The following is a 17,821-nucleotide window of genomic DNA, read 5'->3' on the forward strand; positions in this document are numbered from 1 at the left end:
TAACAGGCTGTCTTTTTAACAAGCCTGTGAAGCTCAATCAGGGACAGCAGCTAAAAGAGGAGTCGACTCCCGGCATTGTGACACTCACTCTCACACATTTTCCGATACATTTTCAACATCGGTTGCTCCGGCGCTCTCCGTCCTTTGAGTACCCCATTACCGTTCTGTTATCGATCGACCTGGCCTCCGCTTCACCGCACCCCCCCCCCCCCCCCGACCCCCACTTCAAAAGTCTGAGGGGTGAGAGGAGACTGGTCGGGACGTCGGGGTGCAATTTTACACTAAGGCAACACTGTGAAATCCCGACGGGACGCGTTGCCACTTTTGGAGCGCGGCTCCTTCTGTTCCTTTACACGAGGATTCTGCGCGACCCTTTGAAATGTCGGAACCTCTGGGAATGCGCGCCAGACAGTACAGTTGAGGACAGTCGCAGATGAAGCAAAAAGAAAGGAGAAACATCCTTGGACGGTGAGCACACACCCATTTTCTTCCTCCATCAGAAGCCTCTCCTTCACACCCCTCCGCCCCCCCCCCCATGTCACGAGGAGAAGCCGTTCGCTGAGAGGGAGCCTCCTGTGGCCACGCGGCCCGTCCTTCTCCGCGCTGGCCTCCATGGAGAGAGAGTCATGCGAGGACATGCAGGGACGTGAACTCAACATACCGAACAGAGCCCCGTCTCTCCACCCTCCGACTCCACACCTGTCAGTCCACGCTCAGTCCTCACAGCACTATTTTCTCATTCGGGATTGGTCCAAGCATTTTGACTTCATTGGAGGATAATGAGGGTAGCTGGGAAACCCTTATGTAAGCCAAGCAGCTGATATTCGTGACTGGCTGAATGGAGGGAGCTGACCTGCAGAACAGCCGACAGCGGATAAAGTGATAAAGTGCTACTAATTAGCTCCGGCGAATCAATGGGAATGCTCTTGTATAAAGCTCGGCAAAAGGCTGTGGAACTGCAGCTACCTCAGTGAACATCCAGCTGCGCAAATGGACTACATGTGAACCCAAAGCGTCATATTTTTCCCTGGAAAATGGTGTCCACTTAGTGAATATCTAATACAGCGGCAATACCGCATGGAGATTTTAAGAAGCCTGCGGCTCACGAGGGCGGGGAGCGTTCTCTCGCTGAACCTAATGGGAAAATAATTGCATTTCCTGCCATTTCGCCTGCTTGCAGAGCTACTCTCTTCGTCCAATCCATATCACATTTCCCAAGAAAGAAACGGACATAGCTACATTATCTCAATCTGCCAAGTAGGAAATATTAAAAAAAAAAAAAAAACATTTACTGGCTCAGTAAAAATAACTTGTATTTTAGATCTCGAAGAGAGTCTCCCACTACAGTTCTGGAGGGCCTGTAGACGTTCAAGCTATGCAAAAACAGAAAAAGACTAAATCTAATGAAGTTACGCTGTGGCACAAATGTTTAGACAAACCAACATTTTAAAACCTAAGAACTTTTTTCATTTGTCATCTGAACTGGCTGTAAAACTAAAAAGCAGAAGTTTTTCTTGGCATTTGGAATGCAGCTGGCATCGATTTTGTATGCCCTCATGTAGGAATGTCAACATTGTGTTTTGAGCTAGCACGTTAGCTAACTATTGGAAGCGCTACTGTAGATAGCAAACTAGCTAGTTGTAATTAAGCTAAAGTAGCAAAAGTTCTGTATTCCAAACTACAAATAAGTAGGGATTGACTGGTCTGAAAATAACTTACACGGAAGCCTCTAGCCACAGTCTGTTTGGTTGTCTGTACATAATCACTGATGTCAGAATTACCACAGTGAACTAAGGAAAATGCAGTTACTTGCAGTGGGAACAGTACATGTTATTTGCACCTGTCCCTTCTTGCTGTAAAAAGGAAGACCTGTCAGAGTTCCCTGTTGTTCATACATTTGTTCTTTGCCATTGTTTTGGATGAAGCTGTCTAGGCTGACTGGCTTCTGAGGGAACACACCTATTACCACAGGTAGCTATGACAACGGTCGATGATTGCTACGATTGATGGACATGGCTAAGCTTTGCTGAAAAACCTGGGGCATTAACCTTTCTGATGTTTGTTAGAGGACCAAGATCCTCAGCTCAAAAACAGTCCAACTAAACCTCTGGTCACTCCACAAATAATCCAGATATGAATTTACAACCATCAACCTAAATTAATTGCTACCGTGAGCTAGTTTGTAGTCGATGCTCCAAATAGATAAATTAGACTGCCCCACCAGCTGCCAAGATGGCCGATGCTTAATCTGTTCCACCACACAAGAATTTGTGGGAAATGGAGGACAGGGACCCAGTTATACCAAGGCTATGTATATTTACTGTACGTGTGTGTGCGCACTGTGCACACAGTTCAGCAGCTGTGAGGAGGGCCAGCAAGATTGGGTCTGAAATTGATTCAGATCCCTTGAACCCCTCCCCCACTGGGTAAAAGACCACAGGGCATCTGTTCTGTGTCATCCTCCATTTATTAGGCATGGCCCTGTCTTCGGCGTAGCCTAGCCTGCCAGAGACACTGCGGAGGTCTGGCTTCCTTATTGGCAGCAGGCAGGCGGCCAGCAAGCCAGCGCAACAGTTCAGTAAAACTGACAGACACCGTCCCACTGATTCAACAGCAGCCTGCACATCAAACATGATTATCAGAGCCCCCAACTCCTGGATAATTACATTAAACTGGGAGCGTGTGTCTGAGAGTGCCTGTATATACTTTTGAAAAAACAAAAATGTACCATCGGACTCACTGCATATATATATATGCATATATATATGCATATATATATATATACAGTCACCGGCCACTTCATTAAGTACTTGCTAGTACCGGGTGTAGTCTTCTGCTGATGTAGCCCATTGGCTTCAAGGTTCGACGTGTTGTGCGTTCAGAGATGCTCTTCTGCATACCTCGGTTGTAACGAGTGCTTATTTGAGTTACTGTTGCCTTTCTATTGGCTCGAACCAGTCTGGCCATTCTCCTCTGACCTCTGCCATCAACAAGGCATTTTCGCCCAGAGAACTGCCACTCACTGGATATTTTCTCTTTTTCGGAACATTCACTGTAAACCCTAGAGATGGTTGTGCGTGAAAATCCCAGTAGATCAGCAGTTTCTGAAATACTCAGACCAACCCGTCTGGCACCAACAACCATGCCACGTTCAAAGCCACTTAAATCACCTTTCTTCCCCATTCTGATGCTTGGGTTGAACTTCAGCAGATCGTCTTGATCACGTCTACATGCCTAAATGCATTGAGTTGCTGCCACGTGATTGGCTGATTAGATATTTGCGTTAACGAGCAGTTGAACAGTTGTACCTAATGAAGTGGCTGAGTGTATATATGCTTGGGTCAAAGACATATTTTTTATTGATTTGGTTCTGTAATGCACAATTTTAGATTTGTAATCAAACTATTCAAATGTGGTTAAGGTGAAGATTTTCGGCTTTTATTTAAGGGTATTGTTTCACCCTGTAGAAATGACAGCAATTTTTACACATAGCCCACCTATTTCAGGGTGCCATAATATTTATGTTAAGCAAATTTTATTTTTTATGTTTAGTACTCTGATGCATATCTTTTGCATGCAATGACTGCTTGAAATCAATGACCCATAGACATCACCAGGTGCTGATTTTATTTTCTGGTGATGCTCTGTCAGGCCTGTACTGCAGCCATCTTTAGCTCTTGCTTAATTTGGGGGCTAATTGCCTAAAGTTTTCTCTTCCGCATATGAGACTTATGTTCAGTTGGATTCAGATTGGGTGAATGGCTTGGCTTTGAAAAACTTCTTTGTAGCTTTAGCAGTATGCTTGGGCTCATTGTCTTGCTGTAGAATGAAGCACAGTCCAATGAGTCTGGAGGAATTTGCTTGAACTTAAGCAGATAAGATGCTTCTGTACGCTCTGGAATTCATTCAGCTGCTGCAGCGGTTACATCATCAATGAAGACATGTGAGGCCATACCAGTGGCAGCCATACAGTACGTTTCACAGCCGGGTGGGGTGCTTTGGATCTTGGGCAGTTCCAATTGGCCTCCACGCTTCGTGCCTGCCATCACTCTGATGCAAGTGAATATTGGTCTCATCTGTCCACAAAACCTTTTTCTGGAACTCTTTTAGGTACTTCTTAGCAAACTCTAATTTGGCCATCCGGTTTCTACAGCTAACTAGTGGTTTGCATCTTGCAATATAGCCTCTGTAGTTCTGTTCATTAAGTCTTCTGGGGGCAGTTGTCACTGACTCATCCTGCCTCCCTCCTGTTGGACAGGTGATTGGGGCTTTTTCTTCATTATGGTGAGAATTCTTTGGTCATCAACTGTAGTGGTCTTCCTTGCCTTACCAGGCCCTTTGTGATTACTGAGCTCACCAGTGCTCACTTTCTTATTAATGCTGTTCCAAACAATTTATTTTGTCAAGTCAAAGGTTGGTCCGATGTCTCTGACATTTGTTTCCTGATTTCTCAGCCTCACAATGGCCTCCATGACTTTCAGTGGCACAACTCTGGTCCTCAAGTTGATAAACATGAATACAGACTCCAAAGGCAACCATTTCAGCATAGTTCTTGTTATTGATCGTTCCAACAAATGACAACTTTTGCTAGGAACTGAGGTAGCTAGCTAGTTAACATTCATTAATTATTACCATACTAAGAAGTAATATAAACAAATAACACTGGCCTTATCTGGGAACCAGCTAGTAAATAAATGTAGCCAAAACTTTGTTAATGAGCAGGTGTACCTTAGTGGCCACTCTGTGTGTGTGTGCATGTGCGTGTGTGTTATTGTTATTATTAATAAACATAACAAAATGGTACAAACTCTCTGACTTAATTCAAAGCAGCCACCAAACTGGCTGTCAAATTATGAGCTCTGCAAGACATAATCTCTCCAATACATAATATTCAACAAATATTCAATGTGTTGTTAAACACGTTTTAAAAATGATTTTTTCAATACATACATGTTACGTCCCCTGCCTCTGCTTGCCTGGGTAGTGCAGGTGGAGGTAGTTGCTTAATTACTTAATTGCCTGATTGCTTCCACCTGCCTGTGGCCCAATATAAGCCCAGTAGTATGAGGCAGGGGAGAGTTTTATTTTGGGGTTTGTGATTTGTGTGGAGAGCTTTGGTTTTGTGAACTTTGTGTGTTTTTGTTTGTTATTTAGATTAATAAATGTCTGGGTTTGTTTTTAGATCAGTTTCTGTGTCGTGTTTTTGATCCATCCGGACTTTGTTTGTTGCGGCCAGGCGAGCCAGCCGTAACAATACACAATATGTCAAGTTCACAGAGTGGCATTAAAGCTGAGAAATTATTTTTTAACCTCTAAAACAATCCGTCAGCTTCCCCTTTTGTCCCCCTTTCCCCATCTTTCTTATCGTGTGAAATTAAGCAGACAACCCGCCTGCTCTTTGAATCAGGTGTGAGTTTGTGTACACAAACCAATTTTATCAATGTATCAACTAGGTGGTTCACAACATACTGGATACCAAGCTATTTGTTGTACACTAAATTCATTTAACTTAAAAAAATATCAGCTAGCTAACCATTGGCTCCCAACGAAGAACTTAGCTTCATAACTACCTAGTTGTCTCAAAACCCTCGAGCAAATGTGCAGCAAGTTCCAATCCATTTTTATCACCTATATATAAATACACACATACATACTGTATGTGTTGTGTTGTGTGTGTGCGTGTGTGTGTATCATCATTGACTATCATCGTTAACCATTTGCATAGCTACTACTGTATCCTCTACAACTGTTAGCCAGGTATTCACAATAGCACTGTCAGAGAGCGGTTACAGTAAATGGGGGAACCCAAAACAACCTCAATGCCTTTGGTAATACTAGATGGAACCTGACTGTGTATCCTTGAATATATGCTATCATCAAGGCACCTTCGTAGGACACAAACCATAGCTCGTGGTTAGGCTTAAGGTAGAGGCCACTGTGCTATAGATCTTTAAAATCATGGGCTGGAAGGAAGAGAAGCCTGGAACATTAGGTCATGTGCACGTGACGGGCTGGCGCACTGAAGGTCATAAAATTGCAGTCCTTTCCACAAACCCGGTAGAGACCGATTAATGGGGCTGGCCACAGTGGCCACAATTACATAACTGTCAACGAGGTCATTTTGGCTAAACGGCCTGCTTGAATGCCAAAAGGATGTAGGATCACACCAACATCTGACTGCATTGAGACAATTAAATAGAAATAGCCTTTAGTAAATGGTAAATGGACTGCATTTATATAGCGCTTTTATCCAAAGCGCTTTACAATTGATGCCTCTTGTTCACCAGAGCAGTTAGGAGTTAGGTGTCTTGCTCAAGGACACTTCGACATGGCCAGGACGGGGTTTGAACTGGCAACCCTCCGACTGCTAGACAATCGGTCTTACCTCCTGAGCTATGTCGCCCCCCTTTACTTTTTCAGTGTCTAATGCTAATATCCAGGTTAATTTTACCTGTTATGTTCTTGATACATAACAAAACATAGTAACATAACATAACATAATAACGTGAACAGGCCATTCAGCCCAACAATGCCTTTTTTCGCCATTTTCCAAACTAAGTTATACCTAGTGCTCTGATTACCTACTGGCCTCATAGTATATAACACTGTATCAAGCCTGGTCCCCCCCACTGTACCCCCAGAGTTTCTGCCTCTCCTACATGACCTGGCAGGCTATTCCATTCATTGACTATTATCTGCATGGTATAAAAAATAAAAAAAAAGCTTCTGCTAATCTCCATCTATGTCCCCTCATTCTACTTACAGAACTCAACCCAAGGAATCTCTTGTAGTTCATTTTAACACAAGTTACAAAACATCCGTTCATACAATATCTATATTATTAAAATATGTGTTTTGGTGCTACTGATGTATTCACTTTGCATTGTACAACTAGCCTATATTAATGTGCAGCCCAGAGAGAACACTAATGTCAATTCAGAATATAAATTCACAAAACACAGTTTGAACTTCACATATATTCTGTTTCGTCACGGAAGTCTGGTGTACACTGGGATTAATCTCACTCAGAAGAATTAGAAAAGCTTTCATGTTTCAAGTCATGGCCACCTTCATTAAAGAAAGCAGAGCCACACAGTTTGGATGTTGTCAGCACTGACTCAATAATTATCCGTCAGAATGAGGGATAATTGAGTTTAAAGCAAAACACTATCTTTAATCATGCACTGCATTACAAAAATCTATAAGAGATCGTGAAATCCTTAGGGCACACATAAAAATGGTCAGTGGTAACTGCCTACATTCGTTTATATTAGTCGAATATGTTTTAAATGTACTCTATCAGAGTAAAATGCACTGTGAACTGACTTATCACAGAACATTTTACTACGTAGCTATGCCAATAATTATTACTCTACTGGCAACGTGTGGCACGGCTGCAGAATTTTCTCCAAATAGTTGAATTTGGTTTGTTAAAAATATAGGAACGTGTTTCCCTTTGAGTCTCCCACCTTAGGCTACGTAACCTAACGGAACAGAAATAACAGGTCTTGCGCCTTTTTTTACAGGATGTTTGTCATAACTGGCAGGGCTGTGCGCTGTGTTTGTATTCCGTTCCTGGCTATTTCCGACTGCTCCCGGTGTGTTGCCTAGTTTGCCGGTTGCGTGGAAACTAGAAGCACTGCTGAGCGGCGATGGGTGCATTTCCAACCCCACTGTAGCCTATTGCATTCGCGAAGCTTTTGGAGAAGTGAGCGGAATGCGTAGTGCGACGGGGAAAGACTGTGTGAAAATACCAATTTCTGCTTCCCCCGATTCCTCGGAACAGTTTCAAGAAGGTAAAATAATAAGGATTGGTCGTTTCACAAGCGACTCTATACCAACACAGAAAGGAATGGAAAGCAAGAACATATAGGCGAGAAACTGAACCTGAGCAGAGAGGCTGGGAAGACGCACGAAGCAAGGATGAACTTTCTTTTGTTAAATCGGGTCAACTTCTTTTTACTGTCAGACTTCATCTTTTTCCGCATTACGATGTTCTCTCTGAATATATTCACTTAACTTACCTGATAATAACGTATGTAAAGGAGCGAAAACTCTTTTTGACAGCAGCATCCTGCTACGAAGTGATCCGTCGGTTGCCACCAACCCAACCCAAAGCGCACGCTGCGCTATCTGTTGGGAGCTGGGAATGGGAGCGGTGTTTAGCCTGTAATGTGCCATAGTTGAACGACAAACTTAGTATGAATATGGATGCTGTGCTTATGTTCTCTTGAGAAAATTTATACCAGGAAGGCTATTCCTATTTGCAAGTGGTTTTGCTGGAAGAAAAAAGGACCCCGGGCCGTGAGAGCCTGTTGCTCTGGTCAGAAATTCTGGAAAGATAAGCTGCAAGCTATCATTGCTACCGGTAAGGAGAAACACAAACCTCAGTGTATTTAAGAAAATGTATGCCATAAAATGTTTTCGTTAATATTGCAGATTTAAAAAAAATCTATGTATAGCCTCGATACTACCAGTGACATAGGCTATAGCTATAGCACTAAATTGTGACAGCTGCCTTAATTATTACAATAATCACAATAATTGTCACTATTCCGAGGTGATATTCTCATAATTAAACCTGCATGGATGAATATTAATAATTTGCAAAGTGAATAGTGATTAAAATTGATTGTGAATTTCAATGAAGAACACGGATCGAAGAAGCTCATGTTAATTTATGATCTGCTGCCCCATCACTGTCTTTAAATCGAATCGCTCAACCAAATGAAAACAGTAAATTAAACATATTTTACTGTCCTTTGAGGTGAAGGGACCAAGGTCAGCGGTTATTTGGCGGAATATGCGTGCATTAGATTACGTCGGAATGATTGACTGATGTACACTTCTAATCAGTCGGTGAGGAATTAGTTGTTGATCTTAAAGAGGGAGCCCTCGGTAAACGAGAAGCTGTCAAGCTATCAATCTTTGGGAGTCGTTTCTGTGAGCACAGGCCTATGCCCGCTAAATTACGAACTACAGCAATAGGCAGCAGGGACAAACTTTTAGTTAAAAATAAAACAGAACAAGGTACATTCAAATTGACATTTGGTTTTATGTTGTGTAATGATAGGAATAATTGGGGACAATAGGTTTCACAATCTCATAGCCAGAATTACCTTTCAACATAAGTGCATTTTAATGAGGGTTACCGCTGTAATTTAAGTGGTGCGTGCGACAGAATGGGAGGCTGTACTGAATCCCCTTCATCCAAACCATAATGCAGCAGCACAAGTCACACTGGACAGGGGATCAATACCGTGGATTCTGCAGGGCACTAAAGGCTAAAGATTAAGTTAAGACTAAACCGTTGCCTGGGGAAAAGGCCTCAGCAACGCCGGAGAGATTGAATCCCCACCATCCCCATTTATGCATTACATTGGCACTGCAATGGTACGGTCATTATTCGTCATTTAGTTTTTACTTTTCTTGAATAAACATAAAAACGGGCATAAATTGCCATGTTATAGCTTGTTTTTCATATGCGGCCATAATGTTTATTTGATTGAGTTATATAATCATGTTCCAAGTGGACCAGTTCCACATTAATAAATACATTCATTAAAAGCTGGAGCTGACAGAGGTTGTTAGGGCAACAGAAATATAGACTAAAAAGTAGCATCATTAGAAAGCACTAGAGAAGCCCTTGGTTGTGGGTGGATAATGGCCTTGGAGCAAACAGACAAAATGACCCTAGATCAACAGCCTCTCAGTATCGCTCCTCCTTGATGCTTTCCTGTTTTCTCATCTTTGCGATTACCTTTCCCCTCTCCTCCTCCAGACTCCTTCCACTTCCCCTCATTACCCATGTTACACCGTCCTCCTTTTTCCATTGAGTTTCTCCCTCTCTGTCTCACTGCCCTCCATCTTTGTGATCCCCTTTGCTGACCTCTTTCCATCTCAATGTTGTCTCATTTTCTTGTACCACATGAAAATAAACAGCCACTTTCTTTGCCTTTTTCATCGGATCGTCCCTTCTCTCTGTCACTTCCTGTGTTCGCCTTTCGTTTCCCTTCCCTGCACACACTCCGCTTCCTTCTGCTTCACTCTCTGTCAGTGAAATGTTAGGGCAGGGGGCTCATGCGTTAGAGAAGAGAGCCACCATGTTACTACCCATTGAGCGAGCAACAACTAGCTATGTCCTACGGAAGAGCAGGCGAAATGGGTTTGTCGTTCTTGGCCCTCCTGTCAACGTCCGGTGGACATCCACATTAGATGGTGTGTGTGTGTCGACCTTGACCAAGACCACAAAAATACTGTTAAACGATGTCTTCTAACTCACCCGAAATTACAAAAAAGAGTGAGGCATAGGGGCATTCGGAGGCAACGCTTGGGTGCAATATTTTATGAACTTTCATTCTGGCTACTCGGGAGATGTCCCACAGACAACACGGCAACATTCCACATACTGTACGTCGAAAGGACGTGATTTTGCTCAGGGGGCACTTATTAACATGTACAGTTGCTCAGTATCCATGAATCCCTTCTTATCCCATCCAACATCCCGGTCCCCTTCCCCCAGTAAGTTGAAATAATGAAAATAATGGGCTTTTTTTTGGGTTGTAATGAAAAATTCCAGATAAATATCTCAGCTCATCTCCACGTGTACCGCAGGGCCCACTGATATTGTCGTCACAAAGTCTGCTCTGAGTATTCGTTTTGAACCCATTCTCTCTTATTAGGGGCCTTTGTTCCCTGGCTTGTCTTCAAATTTTGAATCACAATGAGTCTTATTAGAAACCTTTCATGGAAGACTCCCACCATTATGTGATACTAAAAGGTACTTAGAGATCGATTTCGTTTTTAATCTTGGTAAGTGGATATCACCTGGTCTGGAGCCATTTTTCAAAACTGAAAAAGTTAGTTTTAGCCGTGTGCTTTTTCACAAATGTGAGGCAACGGAGACTCTGTGGAATGGAGCTGAATCAAAGGACGCCAAATGAAACATCTTTGCTTCGCTGAAAGAGTTTCAGTTTTGTTCTGTACATTGTCATCGTATTGGGATAAGCCAATCAACATTAGCTCTGCATTACCTTGAGAAGTTTTCTTTAGGGGATTAGTAACAGGATAACTGGTTGTTGTGTGCTGCTCAGATATTAATGAACTGTGTTCAGATGGGAAGGCATCTATTTTTAGAGGCTTACATGCAAAATAAAAAGTGTAAATTACAGTGAACCCAAACAAGTTGTTGCTGAGTGTTAATTGCACTGCGGACAAAATGACCTGGTTTCTGAGTGAGTGGTTTACAGATTCTTCACCATTGTGGTTGGATTAAATGTCCAAATGGAAACATTATTCCCTAGACTCCACGCTCAACAGAGTTCCTTAAGCAAGGTGAAAGCATAAAAGGTAACAAAATTGACTTGCAGCCTATAGGATGAAGGGTAAGGAGAAAGGCGATAAAAAATATGTCCAAGGTTATGAGACAGGCAGTATTCTCTCTGTTGTAGTGTTTGTGACCGAACATATTGTGCGGGTCGCCTGTCATGCTGAATCGAACCATGGTTAGTTAATTCTAAGAAGCACAGAGCTGAAAAAGGGGAGCACTGCGAAGATGTCAGTTGTAATGTATGAAGGGAGAATGTCTGGCTGTTATTGCCTATTTGGTTACATGTCCTTTATCCCTACTGTACAGCTGTGCAAATCCAGCATCGACTGCAGGCTTTGCTGTAACAAGACAGATAGATCCCCTCTGCCTCTTCAGAGCAATTAGACCAGCTAGTCTCCATCTGTGCACAAAATAACACGCTCTGGCTCTTGGGTGCTTTTGCTATCAGTCACAGGGATGAGGAAGAATTGCAGCTATTTCTAGGATGTAATTTGCACCATGCCAATAAGTGAGTTGTTCTCCCTCTCTCCCCCAACCCCCCATTCTCCATTTCTCTAGGCTGACCAGCTGAAGGGGAATTTATCCTGTGTTCTGTGGTTGGGGGCTCAGTCCTCCCAGGAGTATGCCTGCATCCCACAATGCCAATGCTGGCAGACTGGTTACTGCGCCACTCGGTGGTCATGTGTCTGCTACTGCACAGCCTGGTGCTGATGACCTTCTGTTTCCACCACGCAGCCACCAGCTGCTCCAAGAGCTGCTACTGCTCGCAGAGCGAGGCCGGGGGCAAGACCGTGCGCTGCAGCAACCTGCGGCTGACGGAGATCCCCCAGGACATCCCTAACGACACCCGCCGCCTCTACTTGGACTTCAACCTCCTGACCACAGTCCCCGCCAACGCCTTCCTGCAGCTGCGCCAGCTCAGGGAGCTGGACCTCTCGCACAACGAGCTGGCGCAGCTGGAGCCGGAGGCCTTCAAGGGTCTGGCCGGCTCCCTGCAGTTCCTGGACCTCTCCTCCAACAAACTCATGACCCTCAACCCGGACGCGTTCGTGGGCGTTCGCGCGCGGGCCAACCTCACCCACAACCCCTGGCACTGCGACTGCAACCTGCAGAACGTGATGCCCCGCATGAGCCTGGAGACCGCCTCGCTGGCCGGCATCGTGTGCCAGACGGCCGACCCCGAGGACGCCGGAGCCCAGGGCACCCCCTTCCTGCTGACCAAGGACCTGGACCTGTGCGCGGTGCTGAAGAAGACCACCGACGTGGCCATGCTGGTGACCATGTTCGGCTGGTTCACCATGGTCATCTCCTACCTGGTCTACTACGTGCGGCACAACCAGGAGGACGCCCGCCGCCACCTGGAGTACCTCAAGTCCCTGCCCAGCAAGCAGGGGAAGTCAGAGGAGTCTTCCACCATAAGCACTGTAGTGTGAGGCCAAGGGACCTTGGATGAGGCCCAAGGTCAGGGCACCTGGTGGTTTAGGCTGCCACCGGGGTTCTAGGCCTGGACTCAACCGCAGCAGCTAGGGACAGCTTTCGCCAAATGTCATTTTTCTCCTGTGCAATTTGGGAGATATGGTTGCTGGAGGACTTGCTTTGAGAGAGTCTTGGGCTGTCTAATTCAGATTAATAATTAATTCCTAAGTAATCTACCAATTGCCTGTGTTAGCCGAGTGAGTTGCCTGCTGCATGCGTTTGCGGAACGAAAGTCAAGTCCTTGAAAATCTTAACCAAAGGCATTTTCTTTTAAAACAAAATGTGCCCTCTGTTAAAGAAACTGTTGGAAGACAGTTGCAGTTTCCTTAGTCACATCAAACAGCAATAAGATGTCATCCACAGGAGAAAAGAAGGCTGATGTAATTGCGTTGGTAGTGTCAGTAATCCCCTTTGTCTAAACATGTTTTCACAAAACATGTCCGAGCAGTATTTTAAGAAAATGAGTTGTTACGACACTAACATGTTCTACAGCTTGTCTTTGCAATTGTTTTTTTTTTGGCTCATTTAAATTTTTTGTTTTTGCCACTTTTAATGTAAGCATTCCCAATACATTTTCCTAAAAAAAAAAATCTGTTCTGTATTTGTAAATTGTTTGAACTGGCCATACAGTTAAAGTAAGTGGACTATTGTTTTGAGGAAGCCAAAGTGTGTCGAATGCAGTGCGCACTGCACGTGTGGATCAGAACATTTTGACCTGCCTGAATAGAAATTATGACTAGACTAGATAATAAATGAATAGAAATAGAAAATATGTCTGGCTTCAGAAAATACGCAGAGAATAGAGCATCTAGTGATTTCCTAAATAACACCTCCCCTCACATATTTCAAATATTTGAATTGAAAAGTCCTGTTCCTTAATAACATTTCCAACATCAGTGTCCTCAGGTGTGTGCCACAGAACATGCTAAGAACACGTTAAAAGCCGTATATTTCAATGCACCCCACTGACACCAAATATTTTTGGGTGCTCTGACAGGCATTTTGTTTTTTGCAAAACCATACATCAGCTTTAGAGCTTTAGGTACAGGTTGTAGTGAATATAGCTTTTGAGTAGGCATAGCTTTCCCTCTCTGTGGGTCTTGTTTCCCAGGCATAACTGAGATAAATTCTCGCTTGTGTCTCAGATATGCTTGCGCAGAGCTGTTTGGGACATTAGACCATGCCAGTGGGTTTTTACTGCCGGCTCTGTTTGTGACACCAGACTGCTATTAAATATATAATGCTCTCACCCATTCCTGTGGACAGAAAACCCTTTCAGCACAGTCTTGGGCCAGATTTGTTCTAAGTGCTTGGGCTAGAACGAGACTTCTGAACAGGAAACCACTCCCAGCTCAATTAGGCCTGTTTTTCTCACTGTGCCCACAGAATGTGACTAGAACGAGTATGACCTACTCAGTTAAACTATGAAAGTCAACACAGATAAGGATCAGCAAGACCTTGGCACAGGATACTGAAGTTAAGGGTCATTCCTCTTTGCCATTGGTATCATTTCACCCTTGTAACTGAGAGTCCACTGGGAGCTCGAGCCCAGAAACCAGTGTTGCATCATTATTGATCTGTTCGTCGTATAGACTTATACATGTGTAAGAAAAAATTTACTGGGTGAACCTTTGCACTGATACACGCACTCACATAATTAGTCACAGGGTGAAATGTGGCAGCGTTGCGTGATGTGGTACTGTGATGTCCCAGTAATTTCAAGTGAGGGTTTGCACCTGACAGATGAGGTCCCTTGACAGTTGTCTGGGAGCAGCCCTTTGCTCCACTGTAACACCGAAACCAGAAACACGCTCTGGGATTACCTGTTTGCAGATGCTATGTTTTTTTTTGGGTTTTTTTTTTCCTCTCTTAGAAAGCCTCTGTCCCCACGGCCCTGCTCAGAGGCCACCTGTGAGTTGAGCCGTCTGGTGAGGGTGTTCCCAGAGGACACCGAACTCCAACGGACGAAAGCTTGCATGTTCATCTACCGCGCTAAAAATAAACCGTGCTGTTGAAAATGACTTGCCCCAGGGAAGAGGAAACTCCATTTTCATTAGTGCTCCCCCAACCTGTTTTCATGCGGCGGAGCCTGCGGCCTCCTGCGGCTCGTGATGCTCCGCGCTCGCAGCGCGTGTAAGTAATATTGTCTCTGAAATACGACTCAGGTCCTCTAGCGCCCTGTCAAGCTCGCCGAGTGCCGCTCGCCCTTGATCAGGTAACAGCTGGCCTTACAGGGTGACAGCGCAGAGGAGTAGCTGTCGGCTCCACCGGATGTCTCTCGGCGTGACCGGCTCTCTCGCAACGCGCACAGCTGAGGTCCAGATTGTGGAAAGATCGACGGAAAATTTATGCAAAGGCGATACAGTGCGAATCCAAACCTACACACATTAAAACTAAATATTAATTTTCATTACCGAAGCAGCACCGAAGCAGGAAATGAATTGGCAGGCCCCGGCCCTTCAGGATGCATCCTATTGGCATTTCAACAAAGATAATGTGATGAAAGTAGGCTGTGTGTGTGTGCCTGTGTGATGTTTGACATTATTAATGAATTCCTTATGATGTATTTCTGTGGAGAGAATCTAAGCATTTAAACACCTTTGGTTTCAGGCCAAGAGAGGAACAGGCAGCCATGTAGGGAGGGAAGGATAATCCTTGGGTTCTATTTCTTTATCACTGATATTGACTATTTTCATCGGGCTCCAGCTGATAAAACTGGCACTTCTTTACAGAAACATCCCAAGGTGCCCTTTAAATAGAGTATGAACTGCATTTGACAGAATTCTGACTCCTTTTTTCGCCAGTGAGCCACACAGGAACATCTGTGCTCAATGTGACAACCTGCCGGCAAAATTTAGGACTTCTAGCCCATTCTTCAAGCTATGAGTGCACATGGTTTAAGGCCTCTGTTGTCGCCACCGCCATTTTCTCTAGGATTCCCGATAGTGACTCTTCCCCTTCTTTCTCACTTGTATTCGTTTTAAGAGGTCACCAAGACAAAGTCTGTCACTTCTATGCCTTCCACACCAAATAAATGCTAAATAATTGCAGTTTCCTGCTATACAGAAAAGATTCAAGGTTTTTGTGAACTACAGTACAAGCTCTCAGTCTGTGATTTATGCATGGCAGTATAATTAATTTCTGGTTTAGTCATTTCTTTGTATAAATGGTGTCACAGTTCTGAAACCATCTCCTTTATAAATGGCTGCAACAAAATAAAAAAATTGCACATTTCAATAGTAACATAGACTGGAGTTTAGGTCCTCCACAGACTAAATCTACAAAGCAGAAAGGGGCCAGAACCAATTGCTTAAAAAAAACAAAAACATTAAGGTATTCTTTAAGGTAATTGAGGTAATCACCAGCAATTTCACGTAACAACCATCTGTGACAAGTAGGAAGTTCCACAATGCTAAAATATAGATGGTAACCCCCCCCTCCCCTCTCGCTGACATTTCCTGCCACATGCAGGGGTTTCACTGGTAAGGCAACCCCAGTTTCGCCTTCCGCTTACCTGCAGTTAATTCAAATTTCAGGCCGACTCGCCTTGCAGTCGTGGCTGGAGCAGGAACTGCCCCGCCTCCCAGACACGTTACACTGGGGTGAGCATTACCACTGCTGAGTAATGGGACACAAAGGGGCGGATAGGGTGACGCATCCAATCAAGCAGAACGCAGCCCCACACCAGATTGAGTTGCAGATTAAAATGTCCCCTGGTACATCACCTTGGAGAATTGGGGCCTTTAAAGGGAAAGGTCATGAGGTAGGGGGCAGATTCTCTATTTTGGCTGGGCAGAGGGGAAGAGAGAGTGATGAATTCCTCACCTTTCGTCACCTTGCGTTGCGACCCTACCCCACCCCCTCCATCCTCTACCACTCTTGATTCTGCACTGCTGAGAAGAGTGATGAGAGAAATCCTAGGCCACTGCTCAACTCCTCCTTAATCCTTCTGAAGACTTTGAAGAGAGAGAAAGGACTCCTGCCAACTCTGTAGGCTCGTGTTGCTTTTGTATTTCATACTACATTTCAGATGCAAAAATTGCTTGTGCAGACTCACCTGCATACATTTGTTTTCTATAAGGGCTTCCTTTGACTAATATTGTCCACAACAATTGACACTGGTCACAAAAAAGGACAAAGCTACATGACTGAAGTTGGGGGAGGTTTTCAGCTGGAAAAGGCAGTAGTAGATGCCAGGGACATGCTCACTTTCAAACAGGCAGTGCCAGCCAATGGACAGCAGGGTGCTGATAGTCGGCTACTGCAGGCATGAAGCCACCTCCCACACTCTCTTCCCACACGCAAATACACGCGCACACAAACACACACACGCTACAAATCCCATTTTGCTGGTCCCCTGGAGGGTAAAAGAGTGTGTTAGACTTCTTTATAGCAGACTTCCCAGAAGCCCACGATAGAGGGGGACGTCAAAGCTCGGGACTGTCTTCTCCTCACACAGGGAGCATTGATCTGTTACTTCCAACCCCCTGCTCACAACTACACATGCCAGCACTCCCCTTGTCTCCATGGAAACCACGTTTTCCTCTCCCCTGACCCCCCTTCATTTCCCTTCTTCCTTTGAAGACTAACTATGGTGACCTGATTACATAACATATTTCACTTTACCCTGCTTGAGTATGATGTAATTGCTTGAGATGTGTTGCATGGACATGTGACTGCAGTGCTCCTTACATCCAGATCCCTGGGTTGAGCAAAGGTTCAAGACAAGCATGATGCACCCTACCAGTGATAGTTTCTAAATTATACACAAATGCTGAAAGTTGGTTTCCCTGTTTGGGAGAACTGCATCCTAATTCATTGTTCATTGAGGCAAGAGTTAAATATATTGTAAAATAATTTAATAAACATACATTGAAACTCATTTTAAAATTAATTTACATATGCCCCTAAAAGACAACCTTCATATTCACTAAACTGCGATCTGAGAAGGATGGTTAAACATTTACAAAAATTTAAATAGTTAATATTTGGCTGTATACCGAGACAGCATATTTA

General features: G+C 44.2%; 1 protein-coding gene across 2 annotated transcripts in view; it reads left to right on the forward strand.

The window, feature by feature from the left end:
- Positions 1 to 16,235, forward strand: part of LOC135247818 (leucine-rich repeat-containing protein 3B-like) — a 30,664-nt gene extending 14,429 nt beyond the window's left edge. Inside the window, exons 1-2 of one of the 2 annotated variants that reach the window (XM_064321703.1) lie at positions 7,456 to 8,368; positions 11,888 to 16,235. In XM_064321703.1, coding sequence (XP_064177773.1) covers positions 11,968 to 12,762 — 795 coding nt within the window. In that variant the 5' untranslated portion in view covers positions 7,456 to 8,368; positions 11,888 to 11,967 and the 3' untranslated portion in view covers positions 12,763 to 16,235. Of the gene's footprint in view, positions 1 to 7,455; positions 8,369 to 11,887 lie in introns of those variants that run through there. The other variant, XM_064321704.1, reaches the window with a different exon arrangement.
- The last annotated feature ends 1,586 nt before the right edge of the window (positions 16,236 to 17,821 follow it).

Source organism: Anguilla rostrata, chromosome 2 (genome assembly GCF_018555375.3).
Source record: "Anguilla rostrata isolate EN2019 chromosome 2, ASM1855537v3, whole genome shotgun sequence".
NCBI lineage: Eukaryota > Metazoa > Chordata > Actinopteri > Anguilliformes > Anguillidae > Anguilla > Anguilla rostrata.